General features: G+C 56.5%; 7 protein-coding genes across 7 annotated transcripts; 5 read left to right on the top strand and 2 right to left on the bottom strand.

Annotated features, from left to right (window-relative positions):
- Nucleotides 1-2,115: 2,115 nt before the first annotated feature.
- Nucleotides 2,116-3,528, top strand: VDAG_07853 (mitochondrial chaperone BCS1; the record flags this gene model as incomplete). The annotated part of the gene is made up of 1 exon (XM_009652619.1): nt 2,116-3,528. The coding sequence occupies one exon, from the start codon at nt 2,116-2,118 to the stop codon at nt 3,526-3,528; it is 1,413 nt and encodes a 470-aa protein (XP_009650914.1).
- A 350-nt stretch (nt 3,529-3,878) lies between these two features.
- Nucleotides 3,879-4,943, top strand: VDAG_07852 (uncharacterized protein; the record flags this gene model as incomplete). Its single annotated transcript, XM_009652618.1, has 1 exon — nt 3,879-4,943. One exon carries the CDS (start codon nt 3,879-3,881, stop codon nt 4,941-4,943), a length of 1,065 nt encoding a protein of 354 aa, XP_009650913.1.
- A 2,281-nt stretch (nt 4,944-7,224) lies between these two features.
- On the top strand, nt 7,225-8,093 carry VDAG_07851 (uncharacterized protein; the record flags this gene model as incomplete). Its single annotated transcript, XM_009652617.1, has 3 exons — nt 7,225-7,855; nt 7,908-7,993; nt 8,046-8,093. 3 exons carry the CDS (start codon nt 7,225-7,227, stop codon nt 8,091-8,093), a joined length of 765 nt encoding a protein of 254 aa, XP_009650912.1.
- A 418-nt stretch (nt 8,094-8,511) lies between these two features.
- On the bottom strand, nt 8,512-10,492 carry VDAG_07850 (uncharacterized protein; the record flags this gene model as incomplete). The annotated part of the gene is made up of 5 exons (XM_009652616.1): nt 9,984-10,492; nt 9,318-9,923; nt 9,204-9,266; nt 8,934-9,138; nt 8,512-8,860 (listed from the first exon to the last, which is right to left on the bottom strand). The coding sequence occupies exons 1-5, from the start codon at nt 10,351-10,353 to the stop codon at nt 8,512-8,514; spliced, it is 1,593 nt and encodes a 530-aa protein (XP_009650911.1). The 5' UTR covers nt 10,354-10,492.
- A 529-nt stretch (nt 10,493-11,021) lies between these two features.
- On the top strand, nt 11,022-11,906 carry VDAG_07849 (uncharacterized protein; the record flags this gene model as incomplete). Its single annotated transcript, XM_009652615.1, has 2 exons — nt 11,022-11,270; nt 11,343-11,906. The coding sequence occupies 2 exons, from the start codon at nt 11,022-11,024 to the stop codon at nt 11,757-11,759; spliced, it is 666 nt and encodes a 221-aa protein (XP_009650910.1). The 3' UTR covers nt 11,760-11,906.
- Nucleotides 11,907-11,955: 49 nt separating this feature from the next.
- VDAG_07848 (quinate utilization oxidoreductase QutH) lies at nt 11,956-13,042 on the top strand (the record flags this gene model as incomplete). The annotated part of the gene is made up of 7 exons (XM_009652614.1): nt 11,956-12,126; nt 12,190-12,313; nt 12,373-12,462; nt 12,516-12,664; nt 12,720-12,818; nt 12,909-12,962; nt 13,019-13,042. The coding sequence occupies 7 exons, from the start codon at nt 11,956-11,958 to the stop codon at nt 13,040-13,042; spliced, it is 711 nt and encodes a 236-aa protein (XP_009650909.1).
- A 28-nt stretch (nt 13,043-13,070) lies between these two features.
- Nucleotides 13,071-13,412, bottom strand: VDAG_07847 (uncharacterized protein; the record flags this gene model as incomplete). Its single annotated transcript, XM_009652613.1, has 1 exon — nt 13,071-13,412. The coding sequence occupies one exon, from the start codon at nt 13,410-13,412 to the stop codon at nt 13,071-13,073; it is 342 nt and encodes a 113-aa protein (XP_009650908.1).
- Nucleotides 13,413-13,884: the final 472 nt, after the last annotated feature.

Below are 13,884 nucleotides of genomic sequence, written 5' to 3'. Positions count from 1 at the left end.
TATCTTTAGGTTTTACCAAGATATATAGCTAATCAATACCTATTCAAATTATTCATATTCGTAGGCCTTGTATAGGCCCTAGCTTCTACCTGGAGAGAACCTATAGGATAAACCGGGTTGACCCAAATACCCAAATAAATTCTATGCGTTATTGGGTCAACCCATTTCAGCCTATGGGTTCTCTCTGGGTACCGTAACCTAGAAAGCCCAAATATCCACTCCCCCACAATACCCACGAGACCATTTGGGTATTCCTAACCCTAGACATGGGCGGTGTAGAAGTGGAGCCTAAGTTGCGCTCTATGCCAGGCGACTGCGATGAATCGATGACACAGGGCTGTCTCCCTAGTATTGTGCACTAAAAGATTGAAAGAGCATGTGTATTAGTTCAACTAGCTGGCAACCCGCGGAAAGGACCAGAGACCTCGCAGAGTAAGATGGCCAGCTTGTTATTCACCATTGTAGGCTATTGGAGACAGAGTTAAAAGTGAGCCACTACTACTGCGGGAACTAGAACTAACACGTGGACAAACGTCATGGATGGAACTCCTTTAGCATATTAACAAGACATGCCTTGCATAAGCATGGCACGATGCCACGATGGGTATCAAGTGCAGAGTCAATCGTTCGCTTCCGTGCCTGACTCAGCCCTGACTTTCACGTTGCAGCTCGCGTAAGAGCATGTCTCGGCTTCAAGAGTTTGCAGTCATGCGAAAATCATCTCTTGGACGCAGTTTCGACGTGATCGGCTTGTATAATCGGCTTGTAAATTCGGGTGCGGGAGGTTCTGTCGAGGCAGAAGAGATGACACCGAGATTGCCTATAAGTACCTACCTTACCTGTCCGCCACTACACTGGCCGTCACAGCACCTCATCCTTCATCACTGGGTCCAAATAATTCAATCTTCCTACAAGACTTAACTGGCAAGATGCAAATCGGAACTCTTGTTATCGCTTCCTTCGTCACGCTGGCAATGGCTGGCAAAGGGGAAAGAACATATATTTCCTACGGCGCACTGAAGAAAGACACATTCGCATGCTACGGCCCGAACGAGCCCATCAAACGGTGCTACTATGCAACAGAAGGTCCTGCCAATGGATACACCAGGGGCTGTTCCAGGATCAGTCATTGCGCTAGAGAATTCACTGAGAACGACATCGCTATTGTTGAGGATGATTAGGGTGAGCTACAAACTGATTCGAACCTCCGATCCTTAGTTTGACGCCCAAGCAGGCCGCTCCCAACCCACCCTTGGTTTGAAACGTCCTTTGGACCTTTGCCAGTCTCACACCGTCTGACAAACCACGTAGTGGGAGTCTCGTTGGGCGCAATCGTGGCGTGACATCCACCAGTACTCCTACTTCGGGATTGACGATTAAGTCAGAAAGTTGGGCAACAGGGTCGGGCCCAATACGTACCGTTCGTTCAAACCGCATAGCTTGGAAAATGCAGATTCGTTCAATAGCGCATATGTTCTTGACGCTGAGAAAGTTTCATGAAAGCTTATCCCTGTGGCAAGATCAATACCAGTCAGAGATGACAGAGCAATACAAACCTTTATCTGAAGACGCGAGTGTCCTATGTTGATTGAGCCACTATTCTCGAAGGCCCATGTTCTACTTGTTGTCATTGCTACGTGTATCAACCCATTCATGAAACACGTGGATTGGCGAGCATCACGGGCCGTAACAGGTGTTTCAAATGTCGGATTTACACGATCATGAATCACTTAGTATTCTATGCCAGTCGTAGGAACACTCATACATTGAAAGATGCCTACCAAATAGCTTGTACGTTGTGCCGAGAGGTAATCCAAGGGGAACCTTGGATTGATGATTATCATGGAGACGGGTTCTGAACAGAAATTTGCCGAGTTACGAGCAATCAGCTTTTCCTGCTCGAATCCGATCCACGACGTGTTGACCACACAGCCATAGCTATATAGCGTTCAAGATATCCAGGGGTAGCTCACCGAGCCTCCACTTTACCGGGTCTCACCGACCCACCGAGATTAGTCAACATAGTCGTTTTGTCCAGCAATGGAAATTTCGAGCATGCCATCGCGACACTCTCTCGTCTGTCATGCACCTCACCGAACCCCGACCCCCCTCGTCATGTCCTCGACCTCGCCAGACGCTGCATCCCTCCTCAATATCAATACACTCTTCGATAATCCTCTCTTCGCCGGTGGCATCGGGCTCGCATCCATCGGCGCCGTAGCCGCGTTTGGCCGCAAGGGCGTCCTCATCGCCGCGGGCGCCGCGCGCCGCCGCCTCCTCGTCAATGTCGAGATCAGCAAGCAAGACCCCGCCTACCCATGGATCCTCGCCTGGCTCTCACAGCCGCGGCCGACCCCGGGCTTTGTCGCGTCGCGCATCACGCGCATCCACAACCTCTCCGTGCAGACGACCACGGCGGGCGCCCGAGGTGGTGCGCTTAGCGGAGGGGGCCCCGGTCCAGCACACTTCTTCCTGCAGCCCGGATACGGACGCCATGTGATCAAGCACAAGAACGCGTACATTGCCGTCAATCGCGAGAAGCACAATACGGCAAACATGAACACGGGAGAGCCGCACGAGGTTGTGCAGCTGACGGCGCTGTGGGCGCACCGACACATTTTTGAAGACGTGTTCGCCGAGGCGCACATGCTGGCGGCAAAGGCGCAGGAGGGCAAGACGATTGTGTACTCGGCGAGGGGCATGGACTGGGCGCCGCTGGGAGAACCGAGGAAAAAGAGGCCGCTGGCGTCCGTGGTGCTAGACGAGGGCGTCAAGGAGGGCATCGTCGACGACGTCAAGGACTTTATGACGCGACAGCAGTGGTACGTCGACCGGGGCATCCCCTACCGGAGAGGCTACCTCCTGTTTGGTCCGCCTGGCAGTGGCAAGAGCTCGTTCATCCAAGCGCTGGCGGGCGAGCTGGACTTTAGCGTGGCCATGGTCAACCTCAGCGAGATGGGCATGACGGACGACAAGCTGGCTTTTCTCCTGACGAAGCTTCCGAAGCGCAGCATACTGCTGCTGGAAGATGCGGATGCGGCGTTTGTCAACCGGCGACAACGCGACACGGACGGCTACAACGGTGCGACAGTCACCTTCTCTGGACTGCTCAACGCACTGGATGGCCTGGCAGCGGGAGAGGAGCGCATCGCGTTCCTGACGACGAACCACATCGATCGCTTGGACCCTGCGTTGATTCGACCAGGGCGTGTAGACATGATGATGCGAATCGGCGAGGCGTCAAGGCACCAGGCAAGCCAGATGTGGGATCGATTCTATGGCGACATCGACGTTGACGGGTCGGCTCGCGAGAGGTTCCTTGCCAGGCTCGATGAGCTTGGATTGTTTGGCAATGGCCAGGATGACGAAACGAGACACCGGCACACGAGCACGGCAGCCATCCAGGGCCTCTTCCTGTTCAACAAGAACGACATGGAGGGGGCCATTGAGATGGCGCAGGGGCTGATTCCCCGGAAGTTTGAGCCTGGTGATGCTGTGCCTGACGGGGCCATCAAGACGCGGGCGTGAATGTGCATTGCCGACTAAGTGTGTCGCGTGTCAAACTGTAAGCATATGTATCATCATTAACATAGACTCATGATACCCTTTTCACGGTTTTGGTCCTCACGATGCTCACAGGCCATCACCAGTGGTGGTGGTGGCTGCCTGTTCAAACTCGTGTGAAGTGGGGTCTGGCGCTACGCCCCAGCCTGCAATCGTCCAATCCAACAACAGCAAGCCGCTACGTACACCCAGCTGTCAGGTGCGCCTTCTCTCACGAGCTTCATCTTGCCCCCAGATCGTACCTTCTTCACTTTCAAGTAGTGTCGTCAGTCGGCAAGTGCGGCTTGGGTACTTCCTTCTTGGCCTCTTACATCATGTCGCGACAGACAAATATCAGCGACTTTTTCTCAGCCGCATCACAGCGGCCAAGACCACAGCCCAATGACCAGCAGAACAACATGAACTCCTCACACCCCGCATCCACCTGGCGCGGTGCACGCGGCGGATTCCCTCGCGGCCAGAATCGTGCTCGAGGACACGGACGAGGTGGCCATGGACGAGACCGCAGAGCACACAATCCGGACAGCACGCGCCGCAATAGAGATCTAGCCGAAGTCGCCAAGGAGACTCGAACCGTCCTCCCCGACATACTGCCTCACCTGCCCCATGTCAATGCTTCGAATTCAGAAGCCCTCCACCTCGCGACCTTGCCTCCACTCAAGTTGCTCGACTGCCCGCAACATCCTCGGGCAACGATCAGAGTCGTGAATGCCGACACATTCAATGCTGCGCTGGAACTTGCCGAAGCACATCCTGATGGCGGTCGCGTCGCCGTCTTAAACCTCGCCTCAGATTATCGAGCTGGCGGCGGCTGGCTCAAAGGCGCGCGAGCCCAAGAAGAGGCCCTCTGTTACCGATCTTCGCTCTACCTGTCTCTGCACAAGCGATACTACCCATTCGATCACGCCCTCATGGGCATCTACTCCCCAGATGTGGTCATCATCCGCGAGGACATGGCGTCTGGGCATGATCTGCTCATCCCGGATGACGGTCTTGGCACGCTGCCTGTCGTGAGCGTCTTGAGCATAGCGGCACTGCGAAACCCCACGACCAGGAAAGTCCGGCTGCAAACAATCGCGGGGGCCGAGGAGCGCATCGAGTTTGCCGATCCCAGAGACCGGGACGTGACCAAGGGCAAGATGCGGCTCTGTCTTCGCATGGCCGCTGCCAAGAGTCACGGACTGCTCGTGCTCGGGGCACTGGGATGCGGTGCCTTCCACAACCCGCCAGGCGAGGTTGCGAGGTGCTGGAGAGAGGTTCTTGGCGAGAACGAGTTCGCCGGAGGCTGGTGGACGGATGTCGTGTTTGCTGTTCTCGACACCAGGAGCGAGGGCAACTACGAAGTCTTTGACGACGTCGTTGGTGGTATGATGGTGTAATTTAGTCGCGGGGTTGACGGCTACCATCCAGACCCGGACTCTTTCAAGGCACGTAGTTTTTCAGAACACCTTCAAGGCGTGTTAGCAGCAACTTCAACCAGAATGAGTCTCACGAGGCTTTCGCTTCCGCGCGCCCACCCAGGTCCCGGCCGGGACCCCTGCTGGTACTCAACAGTTTGCTAATGATAGACAGGTCGTAACAGAAACTGTGGAATGGCAACTGGGACGATGCAGGTTGCAACATTTGGCGGCTGTTGACCGTCTCATGGTCAACCAGTCAGCAAACAATCCCATGCAGGGGCCTAAAGTTTTGCTGCACTCGTAAACCTTTTCGATAGGGGCAAATTGCCTCCAGACCACATCGGGCGGCGTTGCTTGTTTGTGCATTGTGCAAGTCTCTGAAAAGGAGTACTGATGCTGTCTTGTGTCGCTACGCAACCTGCTTCAGCTCGGCGCACTCATCGAGACATGCATCATGACAGACCCTCAACCTCCCCACCGGCAACGGCTCATCCCCAGACGGCAACGCGCCTACCGTGGCTGGACCGGAAGGCCGAGCCGGCGGCGAGGATAGACAGAAGAAGCACCTTGTCTCGGGTGCTGTACCCCACAGTGGCTCAGAGCCTCGACCCCGTCAAAGCCCCTTTGGGTGCTTCCTTTTTTGATGCCGGCAATGGGCCGATAGACTGCTTTTGCCGAATCCCATACGTTGTACCGGGAAATTGGTATCCCCAGGCCAAAGCGAATGATGACGCACCTGACATTTGGTGGCTCTCTGGTTCACCTGATTGCCCACGGGGCTTCATTTGCCTGCCTCGCCGACCCCGGCTCCTCTACAGAACGCTTCAGCTTGATGCTCACCTCTGGGTAGCAACCAAGATGTTATGTTCCGAGAAGCTGCAGGTTACTGAGGTTACCACCGACAACCCTTGATGCCTCTTACACCGCCATGCAGGCAAGCTCCGAGGCAAACTTGGGCCTAGAATGGTGCCACTTCGTGAGACAACCATGGCGGAGAAAGAGCGTGAACAAAATTGCAATTTTGTCCAGACCCTCGGAAGACAAGCCATGGCCTGGTCACGGAGAAAAGGGCAATGGTGAGCAAATGAGGTTCCAATAATCGAGACGATCAAGGGGTGCCATCACTAGCGCCTGCAAGTTGTACTCACTATCCGGTACCTTGAATCACGGAGCGGCGGAGGACGTTGAGATGAGACACTGACACCGCTACCCGCCTCTGATTGGGACAGACATCACTGACCCCACAGCGTTCGATCATTGCAGCTGGGCGTTACACAGACATGACTCCTGTCACTGGCAGGAAATACTATCGACGACTCGCATGGTAGTAGCATCTTGAGCGTCTCTGGCCGTGGCCGAGCTGTCATGTTACCCTCGACAGCCGCCTACTCAAGGTCTTCTTGTTCGCCCTGACACGGCGCGGCACAAGAGTCTCAATGCAATGTCAATTTTCTCCCTGGGTTGACGGCACCCACGGCATAGCTTGGCTTTGAGACCAAAGGGTTGGGGCTGCGGCTTGGTCGCACAAGCATTGCTTTTCCCGGCGAACCGATGGAGACCGACCTGTCATTTCTTCTGCAGACTGCATCCTCAAGCATCCCGACCCGGCCAGATGTGGACGCCTCTGCCCTGAATTAGCACACTGCGCTGTTGGCTGCTGGCCGTTGGCCGCAACGGCTGCTGGTAGCACGCTGTTCGGTATTCATCGTGCAAACATACTGAGATATGTCACGAGCCTCGAAATTCCAGGAAACAACGCTTCATGATGAACCTTCCTACGGCTCCTGAGCTCCCTTGATCATGTCTTGTCAATATGGGATTCAATCAAACACTCCTACGACATTGCCCCGGCAGCGGCGGTCCGCAGACAAGCGCACCGGAGTCAAGTCAAGCAACTCAAAATGAACCTCCCTAGATGCACAAAGTACATTCGCCTCAGTCCTCGGCGGTGCTTTTCCTCCCTTGGCCTTCACTCCCGTGAGACACGACGCTCAAGCGGCATCTCCACGCCAGCATCACGACGGATCGAGGGAGCTTGCGTCTCGCCCTTCTCTTTGTCACTCGATTCGAGAAGCCGCCGGCAGAATGTCAAGGCCATGGAGATTGTCTATAAATCAAGAGCTCGCAGTCTCTCTCCAGCAGTCTTTCTCCTCTCCTCATCAGCATCACACTCCAGCTTTCAATCATTTACTTCACTCTCTACTATTTCTAATAATCACTCTTTCAGAACCTCCTCGTTCTCCAACCCCCAACCATCAAAATGAAGTTCACCACTGTCGCCGTCGCCTTCTTCGTCGGCCTTGCCGCTGCCCTCCCCACCACCGACTCCTACACTCCTGCGCCCTACGGTGGCAACGGTGGACACAACGGAGGCCACAACGGTGGTAACAACGGAGGCCACAACGGTGGTCACAACGGCGGCAACAACGGCGGTAACAACGGCGGCAATGGTGGCAACAATGGTGGCAATGGTGGTAACGGCAACAACGGAGGCAACAACGGAGGCAACAACGGAGGCAACAACGGAGGCAACAACGGAGGCAACAACGGAGGCAATGGCGGTAACAACGGCGGCAATGGTGGAAACAACGGCGGAAACGGTGGCAATGGAAACAACGGTGGAAACGGAAACAACGGCGGCAATGGCGGCAACAACGGTGGTAACAACGGCGGTAACAACGGAGGCAACGGCGGAAACAACGGCGGCAATGGTGGAAACAATGGCGGCAACAACGGAGGCAACGGCGGAAACAACGGTGGCAACAACGGAGGCAACAACGGAGGCAACGGCGGTAACAACGACTACGCGCCTTGCCCTTCCGGCCTCAGCATGACCCCCGTCTGCTGCGCTACTAACGTCCTCGGCCTTCTCGCTCTCAACTGCGATGCTCGTAAGTCACCCACATAACGCTCACGAGATCAGTACTAACTCGCTTCTTCCAGCCAGCAAGACTCCCACCTCGGCCAAGGACTTCCAGAAGATCTGCGCCGACGCCGGCACGGCCGCCAAGTGCTGCACCCTCAACCTCGTAGGTGCCATCTCTCGCCCTCTCATGATCCGCACTAACCCACATTTCACAGCTCAACCAGGGTGTCCTGTGCCAGGTTCCCGTTGGCGTCGCCGCCTAAGCGTCGCGGTTCCCGGACCACACATACGGACAGTCTGTCACGGCTGACGTGGGAGCTGCAAATATCAAGCTGGCTTCTGTGAGCCGGCTCTCCCATCTCGGACTGGCAACATACTACATAGCTGTATCTACTGTAAATGGGTACACACGGCAAGGGTGCGCACCGAGTCGGCCCTGAAGGATAAAGGATGGTTTCATAGGGCTCTCGGGCCACAAAGATGGTGCTCACAAGCCCAACTTCTTAATACGACAACAGTGTTGCTGGCTTTTGTATGAACCATGTGCATGTTTCCCTCTTCGAATTCCATTTTGAGAGAATAGTATTATAAGATTCATTAATCGTAGAGAAAAAAAATGCCCTAGTTCCCATTTTAAGCGTTCATCAGTCTCGCGACCGAGGTTGTCATCAGACGAGGCGTTTAGCTGTTGTTACCGGTGGCGACGCCCCAAAAGTACGCACTCCATCCACCGAGGACAAGCAGCACGAGGGAGCCGAAGCAGATCATGGAGATCTTCCTGTTCTTGGCGCCCATTTCCTGGTGGAAGCGCTCGTTTCGCTCGTTGAGCTCCTCGCCGCGCGCGATGCGGTGCTTTCTGGTCCACTGCAGGTGTCGAATGTCGACGGACCGCCACGAGAGGAGGACGAGCACGGCGGACACGACGACCGAGAGGCCAGCGAGGACGACGTAGACGATCGTCACCTTGTCGTACGAGTTGTTGTCGTTGTCCTGAATGACGCCCGTGACGACCCTGACGATGATGTTCATGCTGCGGCACGTGTTAGAAACGTGTATTCTGTGAAGCAATGGATGATCAGCCTGGGGGGCGAGGAGCTACGTACGCGTTGTTCATCGTGACCTTGAGAGCGTAGGCGGTGCCAAAGACCGAGTTGTCCCACATTGTCGTGCGAATGCAGTCAATGATGGTGACGGGGCCAAAGTTCACGGCCACGGCAAAGACACCAAATGAGGCTGCCGTGCCCGAGGTGCCGCTGGCGAAGCAGACGAGCAGCATGGCGGTGAAGGTGCCGACGCCGCAGAAGACGACTGCGCGAGTGTCAGTAAAGGGGGCCCCAAAGGCCAAAAGGCCAAGAAGAGTAATGGAGACGTACGGGAGGACACGCGGTTGCCGTATAGATCCATGACGATGCCCATGATGGGAGCGATAAAGAAACCTGCAGAGACAGTGAGCATGAGGACCAGTTACACGCCTGCAGGGTGCATACCGGCATATTGCGTGGTGGCGCTGTACCAGCCGGCCGTGATGGAGCTCGTGTCGAAGCGCTGCTCGGCCAGCTCGGTGGCGTTCTGCAGGAACACATTGGCAGTGCTCGTCTGGAAGAGAGAAAAGGCGAGGATGCACCAGAAGCTCCAGGGAAGCTCGACGACCTTGTGCAGGTCCATCTTCTTCTTCTTCTCGACGAGCGTCTCGCCGGTGGCGGGGTCTCTGACGCCGTGGTACTTGCGGTGCGCGACCCTGGTGAACCAGTAGAAGACGCCCGTCACGACGTTCGTGAACAGGTTCATGAACACGGCGACCCAGAAGACCCAGGCAAAGTTGCCCGTCTTCTTGGCGATGATGTTGGCCGAAGACTTGCCGGCAAAGGCGCCCAGCTTGCCGACGCCGAGCTCAAAGCCGAGGGTCGAAGCAAAACCGTTGGACGGGGCGAACCAGGAGGAAAAGACCTTGTACTGGGCGACCTGAGTCGCAATGTCACCGAGGGCGCTGATGATGCGGCCGACAATCATGAACTTGTACGAGCGGGTCTGCGCCGCGCCAGCGACAAGGATGGAGCCGACAGTAAAGATGACGTTGCCGTAGAGCATGGCACCTGGACACTGTCAGCGCTTGCATGGTTCATACGGGAGTTTCTTTTTCGTTCAGGCCTTACCAGCACCACCGATGCGGTCCGTGACGAGACCGCTGAGCAGCATGAGGGCCGTGACCATGAAGTCCTCGCTGGCCTCGAGAAGAGAAAACTGCGTGTTGTTGATCTTGAGCTGCTTCTTCATCGTGCTCTTCATGGCGCCCGTGATGCCGGAGCTCCACCTCGAGCCAAAGCCGATCATGGTGACAAGGACAATGGACGCCAGCTTCCACGACAGGGGCACGGGCTGGAGGTCGTCTGAGGCATGGTCAGACGAGGCTGCGTCGACATTGGCGTTGGCTTGCGTCTTCTCGTCATTGCTATTACGCAAGCTGGGAGTCTCAACCGACTGCTCGGCGTCCCGGGCGGGCATGGGCGACTGAGGCGAGGCCATATTGAAAGCGAAGTTGCGTAGGAATCGCTGACGATGTTGCAATAGTTAGGCAGATGCTCACATGTCCAAACCTCGTTCCCTCAGACGGCAGACCTCTCGCTCTTTATGTTCACACACGGCGCGTCCCACTGAAAGGGCTTTTCCCCAACGAACACGATGAATTGACAATCTCCGGTCAGGAGGAGTTCTGATGCGATTGATTAGATCTGATAACCTTGTCTCACGGCATCGCCTGACTAGCTAGTGCACCGCGCTGACAAGGGCGTCGACAGAACTCGTGCCGGCGATTGGGCTGCGAGACGTTCGTTCCCACCAACGAGTGCAACTTAGACTCGGTAGGACGGCGCGCAGCGGAGCCAAGAAAAATTTCTCAGTGGGCGTTTCTGGGGGTATTCCGAAAACACGCGTGACAAAGGTTAAGCTAGGCGCTGCAACACGTCAGTGAGCCCACTGGAACGTGGTCAGGCACAGAATTAAGCTTCTCTGGGATCAATATCCGCCGGAAGTATGGCTCGGAGCCAAGGAGCCGAGCGGGGCTCACGGTAGTTGCTGGCTCGGCATCGATCGTGGTCTGTGTTTCTCTTCTCGTTGGCACACCAAACTCGCCTGCCCAAGCTTGTGTCGCCAAGGCGAAGTCCGCCAAGGCGAGGGGGATCTACAAAGCTGCCATGGCCAAGAACCGTATGCCCGCGCAGGGTCTTGGAGGACCGTCGAGCCAGGTCAGCGGGTCGAGCGTCCACGCATGGTGGGGGACCTCGAAAGGCCAGGCTCGTGTAAGGCCCAGCGGGTGGCCCTTCAGCTCGATTAGTTCCGGCGAAGCCCGTTCCATGTCGTCCCATTGTCATCCTTCCATGTGTCCTTGCATGCCTGGCTGTAACGCCCGAAGTGACCGCCGCCTGTCAATTGACGAGCAAGTGGTCAGCCATGACGCATGGCATTGGCTCACGCGGTTATGCTGACATGAACCATCTGATTCGGAAGCTGAACAGCGTATTCGAGTGAACATCGTCGAGCCTATTTCGCATCAACTGTCGCCCCTCATTCTCGTCCTGGGCATTGGCTGGAGCCGCAAGAAGGCTCTGCGACGGCTGATCTCAACCAAGACTACAGGCCCTGTGCTGATGTGCGAGTCAGTCGTAGGGTCAGGCAGCGAGAGACCTGTCCTACAGAGTGAAACAAAAGAGGCTGGCTCGTTGAACAGTCTTCAAAAAACAGAGGACATTTTCTTTCCAGTTTTGCTCGTCGCTGTATCGTCTCGATCCTTCAGAGCAACATACGCTGAAAATCATGCGACCCCGCGATGCTGCCAAGAATACTGCTCACGGCTGCTGCGCGCTGCCTGGCTGAACACTCAACCGCCACCTCCGCCCCCCGCTAAGCGCCTCGCCTCATCCCCATGGGGATAAAGAGTATGGCCCATGGTGAAGGGTTCATGATGGACTGATGGCGATGTTGGTTCTGGAGTCATGTGAGGGCCAGTACCATTTCAATCAGCCCTGGTCTGCATTTCCATCCCTAGCTTCGACAATAGATCTGGAATCTTCGCGTCTTGACAGCGTATTCGAGTCCTCAGCGTGCACATCATCGATATACGAATTCGCCATGGGATCTGACAAGAGAATACGCTTTGCCGTCATCGGCGCCGGTCTGATCGGGCCTCGTCATGCTCAGACAGTCATGGAGAACCCCGACACGGAGCTCGTGGCCATTGTCGACCCGCTCGAGAGCAACGCTACGTTGGCGAGGGACCTGGATATAGCTCACTACCAAAGCGTCACCGATCTGCTGGCCTCGCCCGCCAAGCCAGACGCGGCCATCATCTGCACGCCGAACTAGCTGCACGTCCCGCTGGCCAAGCAACTTGCCTCGGCCGGCGTCCACGTCCTCGTCGAGAAGCCCGTCAGCGTAGATATCACCAGCGGCAAGGACCTCGCCCGACACGTCTCCGCCACGGGCGTCCGTGCACTGGTCGGGCACCGCACCGCCGGTTCAACCCCTACATGGTCGCTGCCAAGACAGTCGTCTCGTCCGGTACGCTGGGGACGATCGTGGCCGTCAACGGGCTCTGGGCCCTCCGCAAGCCGGACGAGTACTTCCAGCATCCGCCGCGTGGCGCCAGACGGAGGCCGGCGGTGTCGTGCTCATTAATATGGTCCACGAAGTCGACCTGCTGCACTTCCTCTTCGGGCCCATCACGAGCGTCCACGCCGAAAAAACGCTCTCGCAGCGCGGGTTCGAGGCTGACGAAGGCGCGGCATTGACACTGCGCTTTCGGTCAGGCGTCGTCGGCAGCTTCGTCCTCGCCGACACGGTCGCGTCGCTTTGGAATTTCGAATCCGGGACGGGTGATACCCAAGGCGGGCCAGGATTTTTACCGCATCCCCGGCACCGACGGCAGCCTCGGCGTGCCGGACATGCGCATCATGTGTGTCAACTGTCAACCTCGACTCGATAGCGCCGGGACAGTGCGTCGCAGTTACAGCTTGTCATCGGCCTTTATCACTCGAGTGAGATGCAGCAGGGAGGTCATTCAGTTGCTAAGCACTCGTCGTCAGAAGGAAATGCTGCATATTAGCCGTGGGTCCGAAGCCATGAGCATCACAGGCATGGTAAGCTGCACTACTGGAGAGAGACGGTTTGGGCATCAAGTTGTCATTAATTGTAGTCGCACCACATGCAGCTGGGGTGAGCCCGCATCGATCCGATCCCGTCAACTCTCACTGCTTGCTCCACTGCTCGCGCACGTCGCCGAACAGCAGGCTGGGCTGCACGTTCGTAAAGTTGGGCACATCGTCCAGAACAGCCTTCGTCTCGGCGGCGGTGCCGATCGACTTGGCGCCGTCGGCCGAGTCAAAGGTGAGAACGGTAGCGAGGGAGAAGGCGGATTCAGCGCCGGCAGCGTCGGAGGTGAAGTTGATGACCTGGTAGTTGATCAGGCCGAGGCCCAGCCAGGCCTTGCGGGCAATCTCCATGTGGGTGCCCAGGTAGTATTCGAGGTCGAACTTGTCACCCTCGCCCTTGAGGGCAGGGTAGAGGACGGTGAGGGTGGAGGAAGGCATGGCGATTGACTGACTGGAGGGGGTCGAGGTGTGTATGAGTGGTATCTAGACCGAGTCAGTGCCGCCCGTTTGATGCTCAACCGGGAGTAGGCGTCTGTCTACCTGTGAAGCTGTGAAAACCGTGTGAAGAGGATGTGGTTGTTCTGAAAGTCAGTCGTGGGCTTGCGGCCTCTTTAAACCACAAGAACCCCTCCTTTCTGTGAGGGGATCAACGACTCCAAGCCACGCAGGCCCAATCAGTCATCGCAGTTGGGCTGGTGTCATGCATTGCCTGATCCAGGACGTGCCTCACAGCAACTCGAAACACTAAAAGAGATGCCCCACCGTGTCCGCGGTGGGACGGATCCGAAGCATTAGAAATCGGTACAGCTTCGGACAGATTCCATCGTTGCTGGGATGCGCTAAAGCGCCGACGCGCCGACCGAGGCATCAACCTCTAGAGTGGGGGAGGTCCCCTACGGCACAATGTTGG

The sequence above is a fragment of the Verticillium dahliae genome, genomic scaffold (assembly GCF_000150675.1).
Source record: "Verticillium dahliae VdLs.17 supercont1.18 genomic scaffold, whole genome shotgun sequence".
Taxonomy (NCBI): domain Eukaryota; kingdom Fungi; phylum Ascomycota; class Sordariomycetes; order Glomerellales; family Plectosphaerellaceae; genus Verticillium; species Verticillium dahliae.
This window is presented reverse-complemented; position numbering and strand designations above follow the sequence as displayed.